Source organism: Oncorhynchus clarkii, chromosome 29 (genome assembly GCF_045791955.1).
Source record: "Oncorhynchus clarkii lewisi isolate Uvic-CL-2024 chromosome 29, UVic_Ocla_1.0, whole genome shotgun sequence".
In the NCBI taxonomy this organism is placed as follows: domain Eukaryota; kingdom Metazoa; phylum Chordata; class Actinopteri; order Salmoniformes; family Salmonidae; genus Oncorhynchus; species Oncorhynchus clarkii.
Genome location: NC_092175.1, coordinates 16,516,784 through 16,539,608, shown reverse-complemented (window position 1 = coordinate 16,539,608; position 22,825 = coordinate 16,516,784). Strand labels below are relative to the sequence as shown.

The following is a 22,825-nucleotide window of genomic DNA, read 5'->3' as shown; positions in this document are numbered from 1 at the left end:
CAGTGTGGCACAGACAACACAGAGTTACACATGGAGTAAACAAGCCAAAAACACAATAAACAAGTCAATGACAGTAGAAAAAAAAGAAAGTATATACAGTAGTGGGGCTGTAGTAGATCAGGTTGAGAGCTTCAAGTTCCTTGGTGTCCACAACAACAACAAACTGTCATGGTCCAAACACACCAAGACAGTCGTGAAAACAAAGCTTATTCCCCCACAGGAGACTGAAAAGATTTGGCATGGGTCCTATGATCCTCAAAAGGTCCCACAGCTGCACCATTGAGAGCCTGACTGGTTGCATCACTGCCTGGAATGGCAACTGCTCGGCCTACAGAGGGTAGTGCTTACGGCCCAGTACATCACTAGGGCTAAGCTTACTACCATCCAGAACCTCTATACCAGGCGATGTCAGAGAAAAGCCCTAAAAATTGTCAAAAGCTCCAGCCACCCTAGTCATAGACTGTTCTCTGTTACCGCACATCAAGCGGTACCGGAGCGCCAAGTCCAAGTCCAAAAGGCTTCTTAACAAAAGGCTACTCCGGTTGTAAAGATAAACAATGTGCTTAACATTAGGAAAGTTGACAAATAAATATAGTAGGCCTAGCCTATAGAAAGCTATAGAAATCCTCCTCTTTTTAATAGAGGCCATCACTGTTTTCTCATGCAACTGCATAGCCTATAGAAATGTTGCGCAGCATGAGCTCATGAAGTGTTTGATTAGATTTTCGAACTATTTGCATGGATGTCAGTGATTAGAGGGACAATAGAGTGCTGAGTACCAGGCAGTTATCAAGTTTGGTAGTCTACTAATGACCATCAGCAGCATCAGAGCTTGGAGAAGCCTAATTACCGTGACTAAATGGTCACGTAGAATTTGACTGCCTTCATGACTCGTGACCGCCGGTGTGGCGGTAATACAGTCACCGCAACAGCCCTACTCACAATTGATTGGCTGATCCCTCCGAATGACCTTGATGGAATGATATGATCCTTCCCACCCAGTTTCCTACACAAATGGTGAAAGTCCTCAATGGCGCTGCCGATGTTAAAACATGTTTTTGGGTATTAGAGTCGTGTATCTAAGTCTATGAAGCCAGTTGACTTACATACCTGTGGGAACTTCCTCTTAATGTAGCCGAGTGCTCCCTCTGGTAGTTTGGCCAGCTCGGAGTCACGTACTGCATGCACCGTGGTGGCTCTGTTCTGATGGGTCAGGGCCTCCACCTGGACGGGGACACAACAACCACCAGAGGCTCCCATTGGTCAACACTGCGAATCATCCCTCCATCATTATACAGGAACTATGCACCAAACTTACCCCTTAACACTCTTGCAATTGATTTAATAATCATTGCACATTCCTTGTTTTCATTTGGAGTTGAAGTGATCTTAGCCCTACAAATAGGAACATATTTAGTTCTTTAAAAAGCACTTACTGGTGCAGAAAATGTAAATAACTATTTAACATAAAAAATGAGTGATCAGAGGAACGGACCAAGAAAAGCATGGAGAGCCAGACTTTTTAAGCCCCGGTGATTCTCGTGTCCATTTTCATCAGCGTCAACAAGCCAGCCAGGCAGTGACCTTTCATATCAAACCGATTGATCTCTCTCTCTGTAATAACACTGTGCTGCTGGTACACACATGGGCTAATTCTGTATCCTCGCATTCCACGCTCTCCTGACTCTGTCCTCACGGACACCGTAACTACGGCTACCGTCTGGAGCCGGTAACCATGGCATCGGACGATTCGCCTCAGGCAGGTATTCTTAGCAGCATAGGCATCGTCACAGCAATGCAAATCCACGTCAGCCAATGGGAGCGTAATGCAGTGAATTAAAGAGACACACACACACACACACACACACACCTCTGAGATGTTGTGAATAGCCATGTCACGGTGGGGCGTACTCATGACCCTGCATAAAACCGTGTCGGTGTCTAAATGGGTTTGCTTACATCTACAATCAATAAAAAACGATGAATTCTTTAAAAGCCCGGCATTGTTTATGCTACGGCGGCTGCGTTTTTAAAATGGTACCACCCATTGTGCCACCTGACATTTGACCCCTTACCACGCCGATGAGGTCACCGCGGCCGTACTCTCCGGTCAGCTCCTTCTTGCCGTCCTCCTTCATGATGACGGAGCGCAGACGGCCACTCAGAACTATGAAGGTGCTGTCTGACTTATCCCCCTGTCTGAGAGAGAGAGAGTATTGTTTCAACTGTAGCCAGACAAATTCACGCTTCCCGAATTGGATTGTAGTAATGTCTTGACTTTCATTATCATGTTTGAGGTTAAAAGGGATATTGTGTGATTTCAGTCTTTTTTCTCTCCTTGCCCAGAGTCAGACGAACTCACGGAATCCATTTTTATGTCTCCGGGTGCCGTTTGGAGATGATTGAAGTCCCGTGCGCTAACAGACGCAATAATGGGACAGATGCGCTGCCATCTCTATGCGACAGAGAACAAGGAAGTGGATAGAATCTCGTTTCTTATTATCATCAGTCAAATTAAAAAGATGACACAAATAACGACTACTTTGTGAGACTATAAATGACCAACCACCCAGCTTTGGAGTAGTTAAGTCTTATTCCCCTGCTTTTGAGGAGGAGCTGGCTAATGTACCGGGAGACTTCCAGCAATTGCGCTAAAATAAAGATATGCTAACTTTAAATCATCTCCAAACCTGCATGCAGATACATAGAAATGGTACGTAGAAAAACAACCTCAAATCTTGAAATCTCGCCGTATCCCTTTAAGACTAATCACACTTGGGGATTCATTGTAGATGGAAATACTGTAGATCAGTGAAGGCAGTCAAGCTGAACTGAGTGTGATAGACATCGGTGTGGACAGAGGGGTTTACCTACCTGTAGACTGCCCGGCCGGCCTCCACAGCCATCCAGTCCAGAGCAAAGTCTATCTGCCTGACGAAGGACGACATCCTCCGAACGACCGTGTGAGCTACGTTCAGCACCACTGTGGGTTCTGCACGCATGATCCTGAGCGATGGGACACACACACACACACACACACACACATAAATGTCAGAGTGTGCATGCATGTATGCATATGAAATACATGTGCACGACAGTGTGTATTCCCAGTGCCTCACTCGTAGAAGTGGGTCTTGGAAATGGAGAGGAAGCTGCAGTCTCGGTGGGCTCGGACAGTGAAGATGAGGGGCTCGCCGGTCAGTACAGCCAGCTGGCCCACCAGCTCCCCGGGGTGGGTCACAAACAGACATGTGTCCTCCTCTCGGTCGATCATCCGCTGGTACACATGCAGCAGGCCCAAGATCACAAACTGCACACTCACCTCCTGCAAAACACACTGGGATGAATACTTTCCAGGAAATCAACCAAGTTCATATCCTGGGAATAATTCATATTTATACCGGAAAAATTGGAAGTGCCAATTTAAAAACCAAGAAATGGTCACTATGCTAGGGTTCTCCCAAAATAAGATTGCCGCTGGGCCACATTGTCGACTTGGCTGCTCCTCTATGTCCAGATTTCACAGCAAGTGAAACTGATATTTGGTCATGAGTGTAACTTTGATCGCCAATGACATTGTTGTGAATTGCGAAACAATATGTTCATAAATTTGGAGCGTGACGATGTTCCTCAATTAACTCAGCGCATTTTCAGCAGTAGGCCTAGGCTACCCCGAGGAAATTGTTTAAATATTAATCTCTTAACGGGGACCAATTCTTAAAAAAAAATATATCCATATAGACCTTCATACAGTGTGTTGATCACACATTCTCTAAGTAGGCTCTCATATGGGCAGCGATACGAGTGCAGAGAAGCAGGGGAAATGTCATAGCGGTATTTTGACATATACAGTGCCTTGCAAAAGTATTCGGCCCCCTTGAACTTTGCGACCTTTTGCCACATTTTAGGCTTCAAACATAAAGATATAAAACTGTATTTATTTGTGAAGAATCAACAACAAGTGGGACACAATCATGAAGTGGAACGACATTTATTGGATATTTCAAACTTTTTTAACAAATCAAAAACTGAAAAATTGGGCGTGCAAAATTATTCAGCCCCCTTAAGTTAATACTTTGTAGCGCCACCTTTTGCTGCGATTACAGCTGTAAGTCGCTTGGGGTATGTCTCTATCAGTTTTGCACATCGAGAGACTGAAATTTTTTCCCATTCCTCCTTGCAAAACAGCTCGAGCTCAGTGAGGTTGGATGGAGAGCATTTGTGAACAGCAGTTTTCAGTTCTTTCCACAGATTCTCGATTGGATTCAGGTCTGGACTTTGACTTGGCCATTCTAACACCTGGATATGTTCATTTTTGAACCATTCCATTGTAGATTTTGCTTTATGTTTTGGATCATTGTCTTGTTGGAAGACAAATCTCCGTCCCAGTCTCAGGTCTTTTGCAGACTCCATCAGGTTTTCTTCCAGAATGGTCCTGTATTTGGCTCCATCCATCTTCCCATCAATTTTAACCATCTTCCCTGTCCCTGCTGAAGAAAAGCAGGCCCAAACCATGATGCTGCCACCACCATGTTTGACAGTGGGTATGGTGTGTTCAGGGTGATGAGCTGTGTTGCTTTTACGCCAAACATAACATTTTGCATTGTTGCCAAAAAGTTCAATTTTGGTTTCATCTGACCAGAGCACCTTCTTCCACATGTTTGGTGTGTCTCCCAGGTGGCTTGTGGCAAACTTTAAACAACACTTTTTATGGATATATTTAAGAAATGGCTTTCTTCTTGCCACTCTTCCATAAAGGCCAGATTTGTGCAATATACGACTGATTGTTGTCCTATGGACAGAGTCTCCCACCTCAGCTGTAGATCTCTGCAGTTCATTCAGAGTGATCATGGGCCTCTTGGCTGCATCTCTGATCAGTCTTCTCCTTGTATGAGCTGAAAGTTTAGAGGGACGGCCAGGTCTTGGTAGATTTGCAGTGGTCTGATACTCCTTCCATTTCAATATTATCGCTTGCACAGTGCTCCTTGGGATGTTTAAAGCTTGGGAAATCTTTTTGTATCCAAATCCGGCTTTAAACTTCTTCACAACAGTATCTCGGACCTGCCTGGTGTGTTCCTTGTTCTTCATGATGCTCTCTGCGCTTTTAACGGACCTCTGAGACTATCACAGTGCAGGTGCATTTATACGGAGACTTGATTACACACAGGTGGATTGTATTTATCATCATTAGTCATTTAGGTCAACATTGGATCATTCAGAGATCCTCACTGAACTTCTGGAGAGAGTTTGCTGCACTGAAAGTAAAGGGGCTGAATAATTTTGCACGCCCAATTTTTCAGTTTTTGATTTGTTAAAAAAGTTTGAAATATCCAATAAATGTCGTTCCACTTCATGATTGTGTCCCACTCGTTGTTGATTCTTCACAAAAAAATACAGTTTTATATCTTTATGTTTGAAGCCTAAAATGTGGCAAAAGGTTGCAAAGTTCAAGGGGGCCGAATACTTTCGCAAGGCACTGTATATAGGCGAGAAACCTGCTTCGATCATGCAACCTATGGATTACAGAATAAAGTTAGGAATTTTCATGCGAGACAGGAGTCAGTATTTGGGGTTTCAGTGGGATTGGGACGACAGGGAAATAGCCTAGGCTCTATATAAGGCTACTACTTGCGTCAGTAATACACTTGATTTAGGCTACGTTATTGCACGCTCAAGGTTTCTGATCAGTGATAGATGAGAAAACAAATGAGCTTTCACTTTCACTTGTCCAGCCAGAGGTCAATTAACCAAATATACAGACAGATTCAGAGAAACAAAATCACACTGATTATCAGACAAGTCAAAGGCTTTTGGTCAGGAATAGGACAAGGCTGAAGAGAAAAATCTACTTGTATAACATGCTAGCAAAATCAGCTAATACAGTTGAAGTCGGAAGTTTACATACACTTTAGCCAAATACATTTAAACTCAGTTTTTCACAATTCCTGGCATTTAATCCTAGTAAAAATGCCGCGTCAGTTAGGATCACCACTTTTTTTAAAGAATGTGAAATGTCAGAATAATAGTAGAGAGAATGATTTATTTCAGCTTTTATTTCTTTCATCACATTCGCATTGGGTCAGAAGTTTACATACACTCAATTAGTATTTGGTAGCATTGCCTTTAAATTATTTAACTTAGGTCAAACGTTTTGGGTAGCCTTCCACAAGCTTCCCACAATAAGTTGGGTGCATTTTGTCCCATTACTCCTGACAGAGCTGGTGTAACAGAGTCAGGTTTGTAGGCCTCCTTACTCGCACACGCCTTTTCAGTTCTGCCCACACATTTTCTATAACATTGAGGTCAGGGCTTTGTGATGGCCACTCCAATACCTTGACTTTGTTGTCCTTAAGCCATTTTGCCACAACTTTGGAAGTATGCTTGGGGTCATTGTCCATTTGGAAGAACCATTTGCGACCAAGCTTTAACTTCCTGACTGATCTCTTGAGATGTTGCTTCAATATATCCACATAATGCCATCTATTTTGTGAAGTGAACCAGTCCCTCCTGCAGCAAAGCACCCTCACAACATGAGCTGCAACCCCCGTGCTTCAAGGTTGGGATGGTCATTATAGCCAAACAGTTCTATTTTTGTTTCATCAGACCAGAGGACATTTCTCTAAAAAGTACGATCTTTGTCCCCATGTGCAGTTGCAAACCGTAGTCTGGCTTTTTTTATGGTGGTTCTGGAGCAGTGGCTTCTTCCTTGCTGAGCGGCATTTCGGGATATTTCGCTTCAGGACTCGTTTTACTGTGGATATAGATACTTTGTACCCGTTTTCTCCAGCATCTTCACAAGGTCCTTTGCTGTTTTTCTGGGATTGATTTGCACTTTTCGCACCAAAGTACGTTCATCTCTAGGAGACAGAATGCGTCTCCTTCCTGAGCGGTATGACGGCTGCGTGGTTCCATGGTGTTTATACTTGCGTACTATTGTTTGTACAGATGAACGTGGTACCTTCAGGCGTTTGGAAATTGCTCCCAAGGATGAACCAGACTTGTGGAGGTCTACCAATTGTTGTTATGAGGTCTTGGCTGATTTCTTTTGATTTTCCCATGATGTCAAGCAAAGGACCACTGAGTTTGAAGTTAGGCCTTGAAATGCATCCAGAGGTACACCTCCAATTGACTCAAATTATGTCAATTAGCCTATCAGAAGTTTCTGAGAACATGATATCATTTTCTGGAATTTTCCAAGCTGTTTAAAGGCACAGTCAACTCAGTGTATGTAAACTTCTGACCCACTGGAATTGTGATATAGTGAATTATAAGTGAAATAATCTGTCTGTAAACAATTGTTGGAGAAAAAAAATTGTTGTGCCATGCACAAAGTAGATGTCCTAACCGACTTGCCACAACTATAGTTTGTTAACAATAAATTTGTGGAGTGGTTGAAAAACGAGTTTTAATGACTCCAACCTAAGTGTATGCAAACTTCTGACTTCAACTGCATATGAGCAAACAAGAGTAAAGATGATCATTAGCACTAACCTTAACTTAGCAAACATTTTCCCAGCCTAATTGTTACCAAATATCCAAATGGAGATTCAGTGCTAAACACAAATTTGATATTGATTGATTTATCTAGACGTGTCCCCTGCGCTTGTCTCAAAACAGCGCGATCACAATCAAAACAGTGCTGAAATGATAACCTAGGTGACCACACACACACACACACACGACTATTGCTTTAAATTAGTATGACGGTTGGATATGACTTTAGGAGTTTCAGTAGAAGCCAGAATTTGATAAATTACTCAAATTGCATTAGCCTACTTAATTCCAATATTTTCCTCATTCAGTTGATCCTAACTAAAGAGTTTCTGTCTCTGCGCCTTTTCTAGGCACAATGGCTGTTTCCTCTTCTCCTCACGTCGCTGCCGCCCGCAGCTCTTTCATTTCTGTGATGTTGGACCACGTCTGGGCTTTCATTTGTGGGTCAGAAGGGGATAGAAATTTCAGTTCTGACGAGACGGCATTCTGTTTATTTTCAGTTCTGACATTCAGTTTTCGTGTGCAGTCGATTGTCCAATCCAGTGTCAATTATGCGTGTGCTTTGAATATATGGCGAATTTGTGTGCTAAATACATTAATGTGACAACCTGTTTGTATAATGTCCCATTTAATTTTTTCTGCTATACATGTTGCGCATTTTGTGGAATTGCATCAGTGTGACAGTGGGGAGGAAATGTTGTAATTTCCCCAGTGTTCGGATTATTCTATTGGTCCATTAAGCTATGGAAGTTCAATCAAGCACAGTCAAAGGAATGCTTCCAAGTAGTATTTGAACCCCGGTGTGGATAGGTATGACCAAAGAGGAGAACCAGGTTGATGAAGTAAAGCAGACAGTATGGTGCTCTGACCTGGTCTCCCTGTCTGGCCACCACAGAGCCTGCTTTGACCTGGTGCAGAGTCACCCTGCCCTCCAACAGACCAGGGTCCTGACAGAGAGGGAGAGATTATGGTACAGCAGGATTAAGGTGAGAGACTGCTAGGGATTCAGACATTGACGAGAGAGAACGTGAGGCCGCAAGAGCTAAGTTCCCGGGAACACCCTCGGTACCGTCTCACAGTAGTGCTCTCCATAGATGTAGAACAGCATATGGCCGCCGATCCACACATGGACAGAAGAATGACTTGAAAGGTGACGACTGTTCTAGTTATTCTACCTCTATGGAGAGCATTACAGTGAGAAATAGAATACATGCGGCCGCCGATCCACCCGTCACACTGGAATGACTCACATTGGAATGTCTAGTAATTATATTTCTGTGTATTTAACAATATACTATAGATCTATATGGTACTCCCGGTCCGAAACGTCTCACCTGCAGCTGGATGATGCCTAGCAGGTCTTTCTTGGCAGCCTGAAAGATGGAGCTGACCTTGCTGGGGTGGACGGTGTCGGAGCGCCCCCCGCTGTCCGTATAGTGGAACACGGCAGAGGGCGTGTGCTGCATGGTCACACTCTTCTTCAGGATGGACTGGAGGAAGGTGAGGGGAGAGAGGGAGGGGGAGGGGGTTCAGACATGAGTGAGGCAGAGGTCTGACAGTGACCTGCGTCCCATATGGCAACCTATTCCATATTTAGTGCACTACTTTTGACCAGGGCCCATAGGCAGAGGGAGAAAAGGGGGCTCACTTTATAAATGACAGGGCTGGAGGGGCGCTCGTCTATGGTGACTCTGGCTCGCTCGTACGCCATGTTCAGGTCGATCCCCGTCACCCCTGCTGAGCAGAGAGAGGTATTGATGGGCATAGTGTACGTGTGAAGTCCCAAGTGAGTGTAGTTGCAGCACTGGGCGGGGACAAGCCTACCTGTGCCGTCAGTGGGCATAGAGATAGAGCGAGTCTTCCTAAAGGCGTTGGACAGGCTCTCTTTTCCGGCTTCTGTGTCCGAGGAGGTTTCTGCGAGTGCAGGTGTGGGGGCGAAGACTGGGTCCTCCTGAAAGTGGGGTCTGCGTGGGATCCTGCCCGGACTCCCCTCTATCACCCCAGCAACCGCCACCAAGGGGACCGCCTGACGCTCCTGTCAATCAAAGAGGCAAAATATTGCATTAACTATTCACCCCATATCAACCTAATCATGCATTTCACTAATAACACAACAAATGTGGCCTTGGATGCATGTTTGATTGGCTATAAAGAGAATGCAATATGAGGTGGGTGAACAATAGAATGAATACTAGAGAAAATCCAATCTGTATGACAGAATTCCACTGTAGAATAATGTGGCTGTTGGAGAAGATTGGGTCAGGGAGGGTCTGAGTGACATAACTTTTAAACCCTCTTGCCGTTGCTCTTCCATCAGTGTTACTGCCCTTTATGTTATTTATAGAGGCTTGGGATCCATGTTATTCATTTTCACTGAGCTTTATGATTCCGCAGGGAGGATAGCGTTATGATGCTGGGCTTAATGTGTGTGTGTGTGTGTGTGTGTGTGTGTGTGTTACCGGGTTGAAGAGCTCTGTGGTTAGGCCCAGGTAATTATGTAACGCCAGGAAAGTCACTCTCTGGAGTCGCACCATGATTATCTGGAACACAAACAAACACCAAGGTGGATCCAACACCACTACACAACAATGCCTGTGATACAGCCAAAATAAAAGACCTCCCAGAACAATCAGGGTGTACTTTCAACTCAGGTTAGGCAGAGTATTCACCCTTGGGTGTGTCCCAAACAGGCCAATAGGGAATAAGGTGGATTTGGGATGCAGCCCTTGCCATTAGGGGGGGGGGGGGGGTTGTTTGTTTGAAGTGTGTTCGGGAGTGGGCTGAGGTTGGGGCCGTACCTGAATGACGCGCACCAGAGTCTCGGGGTACTTCTCAAACACAGACTGGAAGGCTGAGGCGGGCAGACGCAGGATAGTGGAGCGAGACGCAGCCCGCGCTGACACAGTCTTATAGGGGGCGGGGTAACCCTGAGGAACACAGGAACCAACCAATCACACAGGGAGGGGGAGAGAGAGAGGACAAAAGAGACAGGGGAGGAGGTGAAATCAGAAAAACAGGAAGGAGGAGAGGGAGGAGTGATGTCTGAAAAGAGAAGGGGAAACATGAACAGATGAATAGAGGTACAGTAGTGAAGAGACAAAAGGCAGAGAGATGGATGGATGGAGGACAGGACGGGGAGGAGGGAGAGATGGATGGAGAGGATAAGCCAGAGGTGAGGAGGACAGAGGCGGGGTGTGACACATGTCAGATGGAGGGAAGACATAGGACGCGTCCCAAATGACAGCTAATTCCTTGTATGGTGCATAAGGTGCCCTATAAGACCGCAGTAAACTCACGGTGATGATGTCCAGAATACTGAGCAGGCTGTGGACACTGTCCCCCGGGAGCACGTCCTTCACAACCGGCTCTGTGCCATCCTGTACACACACACACACACACGGATAACTAACCTTGTGGGGACACACAAATCAGTCTCATTCAAAATCCTATTTTCACTGCACCTAACCCTAACCCAAAAACCTAACTTTAACCCTAGCTCCTAACCCCAAATCTAACCCTAAACTTAATTCTATACCTAACAAAATGTCCCCAGTTGGTCAAATTTTTGTCCAGAAAGATAAGTTCCCCTAGGTGCAAAGAATAACTTATAAAAATAAGTCTGATATTGACTTAGCTGGCGCTGAGCTCGTCTACAGTAGGTTTCATTGTGTATTCTAGCCCAGTCTTACGTTCTCGTGGATGCAGAGTTCCAGACGTCCATCCTGGACAACGTAGATGCTGTCGTCGTCGTCGCCCGGCCGGAACAGCCCCTCCCCCTCCTGCAGCTCCACAAAGACCATGTGACGACACAGCTCCAGGAACAGAGGCTTTTCAAAGTGGCCCAGCACCCTGAGAACAGAGGGAGACAGCAAAGAGTGACACAGAACACACACACACACAATGCTACTGGTGTTCGCGTGTGTGCGTGTGTGGTTGTGATTACCGGACGTTTTTGAGCATGTAGAGGACCTCTGAGGGCAGGTTGGAGTTCTGAACATCAAACTCAGTCAGGTCCGCCTCCAGCAGGGAGGGAGGGGGTTCCTTGGGCTGCAGAGTAGGGGGCTCCTTACGGATACGCAGGATCCTGGAACACAAACACATTAAATAGCAGAGACTAGTGCACCCTTCCTGATCGGTAGTTTTGAGTAGAGATGGTACCTGCGAGCTATACTCAGGACTTTGGGTCTCTTCCGAGGGCGCAGCTTGGACACCGAGGTAGAAGATGGAGTTGAGGAAAGGGTCTGGACCTGTGAGTGACAGAGAGAGAGACAACAAAGGAAGGAAGGAAGGAAGGAAGGAAGGAAGGAAGGAAGGAAGGAAGGAAGGAAGGAAGGAAGGAAGGAAGGAAGGAAGGAAGGAAGGAAGGAATGAGTTCCCAAAAGCACAAAATGCTAATTCGCTCTGCCCCCTAGTGGGGAAACATGTAACTGACATTTCTTATCATCAGAAGACACAGTTTTGTCACCCCTTGCACTTTGTGGTGCTCATTTGTCATGGAGCAATTATGGTTAAGAGACTGGACTCTGTAATAAAGAGCAAGGATGCATGATAAACAAATGCCAAGTCACTCACCCACCATTGCACCTTGTACAAAATGGTAGGTTGGACCTCACTTTATATGCGCAGAAAGATACATTTGTATGTGTTCATCTACCAAGCCCTTTTAGGTAAATTCCCTCTTTACCTCTGTAGTCTGGTCTCCTTCACCGCCAGCAGTTACCATACCCGGTCTGCTAGGTGGTTGCTACTTAAAATCCCCAGGACATTCACAGTATTAGGCAAGACTGCCTTCTCTTCTTGTGCACCAGAGGCATGGAATAGTCTACAATCCATCTACAGTATATGTTAGTGCCACTGAATGATTTTAAATATTGATGGGAGAGACTGTTACAGAGGAGTGCAAATGCTTTTTTTTATAGGGTGGATCATGTTGTTGTATGTTTTATTTCTGTAATGTATTGATTGTTGCTGCCTTCTTGGCCAGGTCTCCCTTGAAAAAGAGACTCTGGGTCTCAATGAGCTTTTCCTGGTTAAATAAAATAAATAAAAAAGTGCCTTGCTCAGAAGGCACATGAACTGATTTTTCACCTTGTCGACTCGGGATTCAAACCGGTGCCTCTGATGAAGGTTGTGGGTCTTCCAGCAGGACAAAGACCCCAAACACACATCAAAAGCACCCTGGAATGTTCTGGAGTGGCCAGCAAAGAGGCCAGACCTGAATCACATCCATAACAGCAGTTATGAAACATGAAAACAGCAGCTGGTGGTGGCACACCTCAAACAGAGCAGTTTGCTGCAGAAGATTGGGCCAATTTGCCAGTAGAAAGCAGCAAGCTCATTGACAGCAACAATAAGTACTTGTTGACAGTTCTCTTGGCCTAAGGTTGTACAAGAAAGTATTAGGTATGGGGTGTCAATCATTTTGCAAATGCACTTTGTCTTTATATTCCTAATTAAAATTGTAAACTTAAGTTGACAAAAATAAAATTGGTTCTGCAATAGCTGTAACCAAAAGTTTTTTTTTTAAATTCTCTACCTGATTTTAGAATAAATAATTATTTAATAAAAGTGCGAGGGTGTCAATATATACAGGGCATTCGGAAAGTATTCAGGCCCCTCGACTTTTTCCACATTCTGTTACGTTACAGCCTTATTTAAAAAGTGTATTAAATGTTCACATGAATATGGGCCCTGATACGTAATGCATGGCAGAGAGCTGAGTGACTTGGGGAAGAATCACTTCCATTTTCCCAGGTAAAAGTAGTATTGTCGCGAATTCGGGTGATACCCCTGGCCGGAATTCAAACCCGGGTCCTAACCAAACTTCTTAGCCTTAACGCTCAGAGATCCCTATGGTCCCTGGTCAAAAGTAGTGGCACTATAAAGGGACTAGGGTGCCATTTGGAACACAGACCAATAATGACTAACCTTCCTCATAATCTTCCGGCCGTAGAAGAGCACCTTGTCTCTCTTCCTGAAGCGATAGCGGGGAACAGCCTGCTGTCCACCTTCGAATAGACACAACAACATGCTATCAACAAAGATAACAGCACTTGTGCAACAGTGGCTACTGAGCATACAACAAATGAACAATGAACGCTGTCCCGTAAAACATAGGACTTCTCTGTTCAGGTCCAATTCATAAGTCCCGTTATTATTTCCTATTATTATGCCGATGTGGTTATACTTTGTCATTTGCCACCAAATGTGTTCAATTACTTTAATGTCAAAGTTTAATATCAACTGTTTCCTTGCCCCTCATGTTTGTCCCATGAAGTGGGGAGGAAGAGGATGGATGACTCACTGGCCAGCTTGTATCTTCTATAGAGGAAGAGCACCACGATGCCAATTAGAGAAACTGCCACCACAGCCCCGATCAGCACGCCAGTCAACTGGACAACAAAACAAAGTTATTACCATAAAGATCCATTCAATTACAGTGTTCTATTCTATTCTATGGCTAGTTTGGTGTCAGACACAGGCACCGGGAACCACAGAACATTCTAACAACAACAAACATGATCACTGAAGTCCGATCAAGAAGTCATGTAGAGACCAAAGGGGGAGGTGGGGGGGCTACATCAAAGACCTCCTTCCTCTTTTTGTTTATTCTTGGTGCCTAAGGAGGCTTTACTAGACATTGTTGATGTAGGATTTACTTTCAGAAGGCCAGAGACTTTACTATGGTTATTATGTTAGGTTTTCTGCTTTATTAAAATGTTTTGCACGCATGGAAATAGAAGTTTATCTGGGGTGTATTCACTAGTGCATGCACACCATAGCAAACAGTACCAAAACGTTTCACAAATGACATTTTTTTTGCTGCAATGTAAACAAGTTTCTATTGGACAAGATCAGGTACGTCCAGTTAGCGTCCTAGTAAATACACCCGGGTGTACTCACTAGGAAGCATCAGAACCGATCGGAGGTAAACAGAAGCTAACAGAGCGAAACAGGGAGGGACCAAACTGAATTTGTCTAACAAAAAATGGTATGCTGTTGCGAAAAGATTTTCTGCGGTGAAAACGTTTTGCTAAGGTGTGCGACAATAAATACACCCTAGCTAAGTACACATTCACGTTCATAAAGCTTAGTGGATCTCTGTACCATGGTAGTCTGCATCCTCTCCTCCACAAACTGCTGGACACGTGCCCTGATATCCTCCCTGCTGGGCACCTTTCCTGCTAAGTACTGTGGAGAAACAGGCAAACAAAGTCATAAATAATTGATGTAGAGTGCAGACAAATGCAAAGATTTATAGATCCAGTAACCCCCCCCTCCCCACACACACACACACACACACAGGAATCAATATTGTGATAGGAGTGTTTGAAAATAAATGATGTAATAGAACATGGCATTTGCTGGACTTAAGATACCGTTTTCAGTCCTGACATGTCATCGTTGAGATTGTGACTCAACGCACTGGTCCAACTGCACTGGTCATCAGTATCCTCTTCGCCGCCCATTCCTACACACACACACACACACACACACACACACCGCACACACGCACACACACACAAAAATGGGGTGCGAAAAGCAGGGATGGAGAAAGTTGCTAAAGTAGCTCGCACATTCCAGCTACAGATTATCTGGTGTACAATGTGATACAGTGCCGCAAACAAGTATTTGCCCCTTTCTGAGCCTATATTTTTACATATTTTGGACACCGAATGTTATCAGATCTTCAACCAAAACCTAATATTAGATAAAGGGAACAAACACTGCACTTCATACCAACGGTGGTAGTGTGATGCTTTGGAGATGCTTTGCTGCCTCAGGACCTGGATGACTTGCCATCATTGAAGGAACAATGAATTCTGTCTTGTATCAGAAAATTCTTATTTTTTAAATAATATTTAAAGGACACACCTACTCATTCCAGGGTTTATCTTTATTTTTACTATTTTCTACATTGTAGAATAATATTGAAGACAACATGTACAGTTGTGGCCAACAGTTGAGAATGACGCAAATATACATTTTCTAAGTCTGCTGCCTCAGTTTGTATGATGGCAATTTGCATATACTCCAGAATGTTATGAAGAGTGATCAGATGAATTGCAATTAATTGCAAAGTCCCTCTTTGCCATGCAAATGAACTGAATCCCCAAAAAAACATTTCTGCTGCATTTCAGCCCTGCCACATAAGAACCAGCTGACATCATGTCAGTGATTCTCTCGTTAACACAGGTGTGAGTGTTGACGAGGACAAGGCTGGAGATCACTCTGTCATGCTGATTGAGTTCGAATAACAGACTGGAAGCTTCAAAATGAGGGTGGTGCTTGGAATCATTGTTCTTCCTCTGTCATCCATGGTTACCTGCAAGGAAACATGTGATGTCATCATTGCTTTGCACAAAAAGAGCTTCACAGGCAAGGATATTGCTGCCAGTAAGATTGCACCTAAATTAATAATTTATCGGATCATCAAGAACTTCAAGGAGAGCGGTTCAATTGTTGTGAAGAAGGCTTCAGGGCGCCCAAGAAAGTCCAGCAAGCGCCAGGACCGTCTCCTAAAGTTGATTCAGCTGCAGGATCGGGGCACCACAAGTACAGAGCTTGCTCAGGAATGGCAGCAGGCAGGTGTGAGTGCATCTGCACGCACAGTGAGGAGAATACTTTTGGAGGATGGCCTGATGTCAAGAAGGGCAGCAAAGAAGCCACTTCTCTCCAGGAAAAACATCAGGGACAGACTGATATTTTTCAAAAGGTACAGGGATTGGACTGCTGAGGACTGGGGTAAAGTCATTTTCTCTGATGAATCCCCTTTCCGATTGTTTGGGGCATCTGGAAAGAAACTTGTCCGGAGAAGATAAGGTGAGCGCTACCATCAGTCCTGTGTCATGCCAACAGTAAAGCATCCTGAGACCATTCATGTGTGGGGTTGCTTCTCAGCCAAGGGAATGGGCTCACTCACAATTTTGCCTAAGAACACAGCCATGAATAAAGAATGGTACCACCACATCCTCTGAGAGCAACTTCTCCCAACCATCCAGGAACAGTTTGGTGACGAACAATGCCTTTTCCAACATGATGGAGCACCTTGCCATAAGGCAAAAGTGATAAATAAGTGGCTCGGGGAACAAAACATTGATATTTTGGGTCCATGGCCAGGAATCTCCCCAGACCTTAATCCCATTGAGAACTTGTGGTCAATCCTCAAGAGGCGGGTGGACAAACAAAAACTCACAAATTCTGAAACTCCAAGCATTGATTATGCAAGAATGGGCTGCCATCAGTCAGGATGTGGCCCAGAAGTTAATTGACAGCATGCCAGGGCGGATTGCAGAGGTCTTGAAAAAGAAGGGTCAACACTGAAAATATTGACTCTTTGCATCAACTTCATGTAATTGTCAATAAAAGCCTTTGACACTTATGAAATGCCTGTAATTATACTTCAGTATTCCATAGTAACATCTGACAAAAATATCTCAAGACACTGAGGCAGCAGACTTTGTGAAAATGTATATTTGTGTCATTCTCAAAACGTTTGGCCACGACTGTAGTAACCAACAACAACAAAAAAGTGTTACCTGGAATGCTTTTTTCCCAAAAAGTTTGGGGAAGTAGTTCCCACATATGCTGAGCACTCGTTGGCTGCTTTTCATTCACTCTTCACATTCACTCATTCACATTTTGTTGTGTTACAGCAATTTAAAATGGATTCAATACAGATTTATTTGTCACTGGGCTACATACAATAGCCCATAATGACAAAGTGGAATATTTTTCTTACTACAAATTAATAAAAAATCCAAAGCTGAAATGTCTTGAGTCAATAAGGATTCAACCTCTTTGTTATGGCAAGCCAAAAATAAATTGAGGATTAAAAATGTGCGTAACAAGTCACATAGTAAATTGCATGGACTCATTTTGTGTGCAATATGACTACCTCATCTCTGTACCACACACATCTGGCAGTCGAGCACTGAATTTCAAACACAGATTCAACCACAAAGACCATGGAGGTTTTACAGTGCATGGCAAAGAAGAGCACCTATTGGTAGATGGGTAGAAAAACAAATAAAATTGACACAGAATATCCCTTTGAGCATGGTGAAGTTATTCATTACACGTTGGATGGTGTTTCATTACACATTGGATGGTGTATCAACACACCCAGTCACTACAAAGATACAGGTGGCCTTCCTAACTTAGTTACTAGAGAGGAAGGAAACTTGCTCAGGGATCTCAACATGAGGCCAATGGTGACTTTAAAACAGTTACAAAGTTTAGTGGCTGTGAAAGGAGAAAACTGAGGATGGATCAACATTGTAGTTACTCCACAATACTAACCTAAATGACAGAATGAAAAGAAGAAAGCCTGTACATAATAAATATATTCCAAAACATTGCATATTGCTTGCAAAAGTAATAAAGTAATACTGCAAAAAATGTGGCAAAGCAGTTTACTTTTTGTCCTGAATACAAAGTGTTATGTGATGTGTTGTATTTCCCCAAACATTACTGAGTACCACAACTCCATATTTTCAAGCTTGATGGTGGCTGCATCATGTTATGGGTATGCTTGTAATCGCTAAGGAATTGGGAGTTTTTTTAGGATAAAAAAATACATGGAATGGAGCTGAGCACAGGGAAAATCCTAGAGGTAAACCTGGTTCAGTCTGCTTTCCACCATAAACTGGGAGATGAAATTCACCTTTCAGCAGGACAATAACCTAAAACGGAAGGCCAAATCTTCACTGGAGTTGCTTACCAACAAGACAGTGAATGTTCCTGAGTGGCTGAGTTACAGTTGACTTAAATCTACTTGAAAATCTATGACCTGACAACAGTTGTCTAGCAATGATCAACAACGAAATAAAGAATGTTGAAAAGAACAGAATGGACAAATGTTGCACAATCCAGGTGTGCAAATCTCTTAGAGACTTACCCAGAAAGACTCTGTAAATCACTGCTAAAGGTGTTCTACAAAGTACTGACTCAGGGGTGTAAATAGTTATGTAAATTCATTTGTTTTATTTTTAATAAATTAGCAAAAAAAATCTTTAAAAAATCTTTTTACCTTATCATTATGGGGTATTGTGTATAGATGTTTGAGAACAAAATATATATTTAATCCATTTTGAATTCAGGCTGTAACAACCAAATGTGGAATAAGCCAAGGGGTATGAAGACTTTGTGAAGGCGCTGTAGATCTCATTTGCCCAGACCCGCATGCTCACACCCCCATCCTTTGTGATTGCATTGTTGTTTGCCACTTGGCCTTAAATTGTTCCAATTAGTTTTTTCTCGGTCGCCCATGCTATTTCAATATTCAATTAGATTTTTTAATTGTGTTAATAATGAGAAGAGAATCATCGAACCCATTGGGTATCTCGCCAAACCCCCATATAGTATGTCTTGAAATATGCAGACAAACAGATTCAAAGTAGCTTTACATTGTAATACTTCTGACAGTCAACTTTCTAGCTCGCGTCCATAACTTTTGGACATTCCAAGAAAGCATGGATTATTGGAGTCATCATTAGTTTTACATTTAAGACATGACTCTGCCGTTGTGCTGTAGAATCTTTGAATTTTGTCTCATAATAAATTCTAAACATTAGTTTATACTGGATTAATCATACATTTTTGTTAACTGTAATTTTGTTAGTTAAGCTCCAACTTTCCCTCCATCGTGTGCCAACATCAGTTTCTATTTTTTTCTAAGTGATTTCAGTTGGAAATGCTCTCTGCAAGGTTTTGTACATTATCCTTGTCATATGAACATACTTTTCTGACTCAAATAAGACTCCCTCAACGCTGCTCTGATCGCCAAAAGATTTCAAATGGAAGTTGTGATATGTAACCTTTAAGTTTAAGTTTAAGCATGTGGTCAGTCAAAAATTACTTTTAAAAATTGTGTCATGGAAATAGGCATATTTCCTGTTACCAAGACATTTGCGGTTTCTATTCACGTTTTGTCTGACCATTGGGGAATTAACGTATTATAGCTAACATCATCAAATATGTCAAAATATATATGAACGTAAAATGTAGCACACACATTTTCACAGGAATGACATCTTATTTTTTCCAACTTTAAAAATGGAGAGTTTAAAAATGCTCCCAAGCACAATTTAACCAGGTATTCTCGACTAGAGGTAAATTAGACTGATTTAGTCCATTATTGGGCCAACGTTACTCCTTATAGTCCAAGGACCTTACATGTTGTGTTTAAAGGTGAATTGGCTCTGGAAGTCTAATCTGCCAAATATCCCATCTAAATGTGAATCAATTCTCAATTGCGGTACGGTTCTAAAAACATAAATCTCTCTACTTTCATATCAATCAAAATGATTTCACAAATTCAAAATGCAGCTTACTGTTTTAACACCGTTGCAGCCGACAGTATTATTCAGAGACAATATGTTTATGGTGTCCGTCTTCCGTTTACTCACAGGTGTTAGACGCAAATAGCTCATTCAAACAGGTTTACGGAAAACAGACAGAAGACATGTGCTATAACATGAAGATATGGCCTTGTGGGAACACGAACCCTAAAAAGGTGTGTATCAATTTAACCTTTTGTTTTTGGGAGGAGAAAAATGATGACGGAAGCAGAAGCTGTTGAGGATCTTGAATCTAATGGCGGTAGAATTAAGGAAAATATGACAACAGAAAATGGAAAACAGCAAAGTAGAGTACAGTGCTGAGAATGTTCCTTCGTATCTTGTAGGAGTACAGTTTGTTGATGATGAGCAGTTGATTGGATTACCAATCTTGAATCATTAATTTGAGATATCCAAACTGGTGGAGAGAGTGCTGGGTAAAGTAAAGGCTATGATAATCACAAGGCAGGCTTGTTTTATGTACTTCTGAGGATCAGTGTGTGCTGCATCTCACCCGATTCGAGAGGTTTGCCCGTGTCTCTTCGGAACAGGGCGCACTTCAAGGTGGTAATATCTGGCATCTCGTGGGAAGTCGATGTTGCACAGACTAAACATATTCTTGGAGTGATTGATGCAAGTCGGTTGAATCGAGTGGTTAATGGAGCGAAAGTGAAATGTCGGTCTGTTCTTTTGTTTTTAAAGCGGAGCCCCTCCCTACCCAGGTGAAGTTGGGATATGTGAATTATAATGTATTGTAGAAGTGAGGAGAAAGTGAAGTGTTGCAATTGTGGTGAGCACCATGAAGCGACATCTTTGGAGTGCCCGACGAGGGTGAAGGAAGATGAGGTGGCTAGTGTCAGGATTAATCAGATCATCTCATATACAGCAGCAGTGAGACAGGTTTAGGGATTGAGTGGCCCTGAAGAGTCCACGGTGGTCGGTAGGCATTCTCCACGGGCAGGCTCTCACCAGAAGGACCCAGAGATGTTGCATGTGAAGGTGGAATTTTTGTTTTTTTTATGGCAATGGTGGTCAATGGCACTGCTAAGGTGGAGCAGAGGTCCAGAAGGATGTATGTTATTGTGGAAGTGGCAGAGCGGTTCCTGGGACTGAAGGATTTTGGGGGAAAGGATTTACACGATGTACTGGCATGAGCAGAGGCGTAAAGTACTTAAATAAAAATACCTTAAAGTGTTTTTTGAGGGGTATCTGTACTCTACTTTTTATATCTTTGACAACTTTTACTTTCCTATACATTCCTAAAGAAAACAAGAATGGTTGCGTCTGGTTTGCTTAATATCAGGGATTTGTTTTATACTTTTGATACTTAAGTATATTTAAAACAAAACACTTTTTGAATTTTACTGAAGTAGTATTTTACTGGATGACTTTCACTCGAGTCATTTTATATTAAGGTATCTTTACTTCTACCCAACAATTGGTTATTACTTTTTCCAACCGGTCACGTACAATTACCACCCTCTCAGGCCCCGGAGCCTGGGGAGGGAGTTATGGAAATTTGATGGACTGAAAGAGTGGGAGATATCATGGAACTGAGAGTCATGATCAAGTACTAGAGCCTCTAGTAACGTTAAGAGGTAAGTTAGAAGTTCTGGCAGCAGGCTGAACGTTTGACGTCCCAGTCAATATCCAGGCAACTTCAAGCGAGACGCTAGCTAGTTAGCTGATTTGCGTTTGACTTAGCTACAATAAATATTACGATTATTACGTGCACGCTAGTGTGTACAAGAAGACGTGCATAGACTGTTCATGTACTAGCTTACGTTACCTGGCTGACGTTACTAGTAAGCAGAAACGCTGGTTAACGTTGGAAACAGTCACAATCAATCGAAGCCACACAAAGTCTAATCACATAAAGATAAAGCTCATGAAATGTAGGAGCTGGAAACTTACTTTAGAACTTTCTTGACTTGCTATTTCTCTCTTTCTCGTCCAACAAAGCTAGCCATATGATACAGTTGAGAAAAAAAATAAAAATAAGCTATTCCTCCTGGCTGCCCAACCCCACCCATTTACATCACTAGTCAATCCCTGCTGTTGCCGTCAGAACTACGCACAGTGTAATTCATTCCAATTGGCTATCGTTATATGCACTCATCCTATCAGAGTTGTGTTTATATTCTCAGTTAGCTATGTACTTCCTGTTTACACGAGCACTGTCAGAGAGGAAGAGGCGAAGCGAGATGTTTTACTCCACCCAAAATAAGCCGTATTCTTCTTCGACGAGGTTTAACGTCGGTTGACATCCAATATATTTTGCATTACCGCCACCTACTAGACTGGAGTACAACTCCCTTATACTTTGCTTGAAAATACCCTACCATCAAACACACATTTTTTTTTAAATAACATCTTATAAAAAATAACAACACCCTACTCCACTATTTAAATGTATTTTGTCCTACCTCAGACCAACAACCTGAAAGGATGGGACACCACCACTTAACACACCCTGTAACTCGTCTGATGTCTCGCACCACCAAATACCTCTCTGCAGCTGCCACCACGACCCCAATTTTCTGCAACGTACATTCCATCCCTGCAGGTCAGTTGATAACTATTGCTATAAATGCTAAAAATCAAATCTTACTGAAACATATATCACTTGTTGGCCTTGACCCATCTTCCTCTACTTTCTTCACTGCCTCAGCATATGACAGCTCTAACCCTGGAAACCTCAACGTACATCTCTCGCATGGGACATTTCTTATCCTCAGCCCCATGGGCACCCCTACAATTAACACATAGGTCTCAAAATTAGGTCTCGAAAATCACAGGTATCTAAGTTCGCAGCTAGCTTAACTACAGTCAAAATAAGGAGAAGCATGTTGTTATGATGGGATAAGTCATCTATGTGAAGCTAGCCACAATACAGATTAGCCACAATAGTGGAATTTGTTGTTCACCTTAGCAATTGTTAGTGAGATGAGACATTGTGCCACAATATAAATAATATTTTAGCTAGCAAT

At 43.0% G+C, this 22,825-nt stretch overlaps 1 protein-coding gene across 1 annotated transcript in view; it reads right to left on the bottom strand.

Moving 5' to 3' along the window:
- The window catches only part of LOC139388153 (patatin-like phospholipase domain-containing protein 7), a 34,625-nt gene extending 12,755 nt beyond the window's left edge, over positions 1–21,870 (bottom strand). Inside the window, exons 1-20 of the mRNA XM_071134732.1 lie at positions 21,750–21,870; positions 14,874–14,965; positions 14,602–14,685; positions 13,799–13,886; positions 13,423–13,502; positions 11,653–11,741; positions 11,438–11,578; positions 11,184–11,343; positions 10,791–10,871; positions 10,293–10,421; positions 9,954–10,034; positions 9,319–9,529; positions 9,143–9,228; positions 8,829–8,984; positions 8,364–8,441; positions 3,120–3,325; positions 2,875–3,006; positions 2,076–2,199; positions 1,111–1,224; positions 939–1,006 (exon numbers count right to left, since the gene is read on the bottom strand). Of these exons, the coding sequence (XP_070990833.1) occupies positions 939–1,006; positions 1,111–1,224; positions 2,076–2,199; positions 2,875–3,006; positions 3,120–3,325; positions 8,364–8,441; positions 8,829–8,984; positions 9,143–9,228; positions 9,319–9,529; positions 9,954–10,034; positions 10,293–10,421; positions 10,791–10,871; positions 11,184–11,343; positions 11,438–11,578; positions 11,653–11,741; positions 13,423–13,502; positions 13,799–13,886; positions 14,602–14,685; positions 14,874–14,963 (2,198 nt within the window). The 5' untranslated portion in view covers positions 14,964–14,965; positions 21,750–21,870. The remainder of the gene's footprint in view (positions 1–938; positions 1,007–1,110; positions 1,225–2,075; positions 2,200–2,874; positions 3,007–3,119; positions 3,326–8,363; positions 8,442–8,828; positions 8,985–9,142; positions 9,229–9,318; positions 9,530–9,953; positions 10,035–10,292; positions 10,422–10,790; positions 10,872–11,183; positions 11,344–11,437; positions 11,579–11,652; positions 11,742–13,422; positions 13,503–13,798; positions 13,887–14,601; positions 14,686–14,873; positions 14,966–21,749) is intronic.
- Positions 21,871–22,825: the final 955 nt, after the last annotated feature.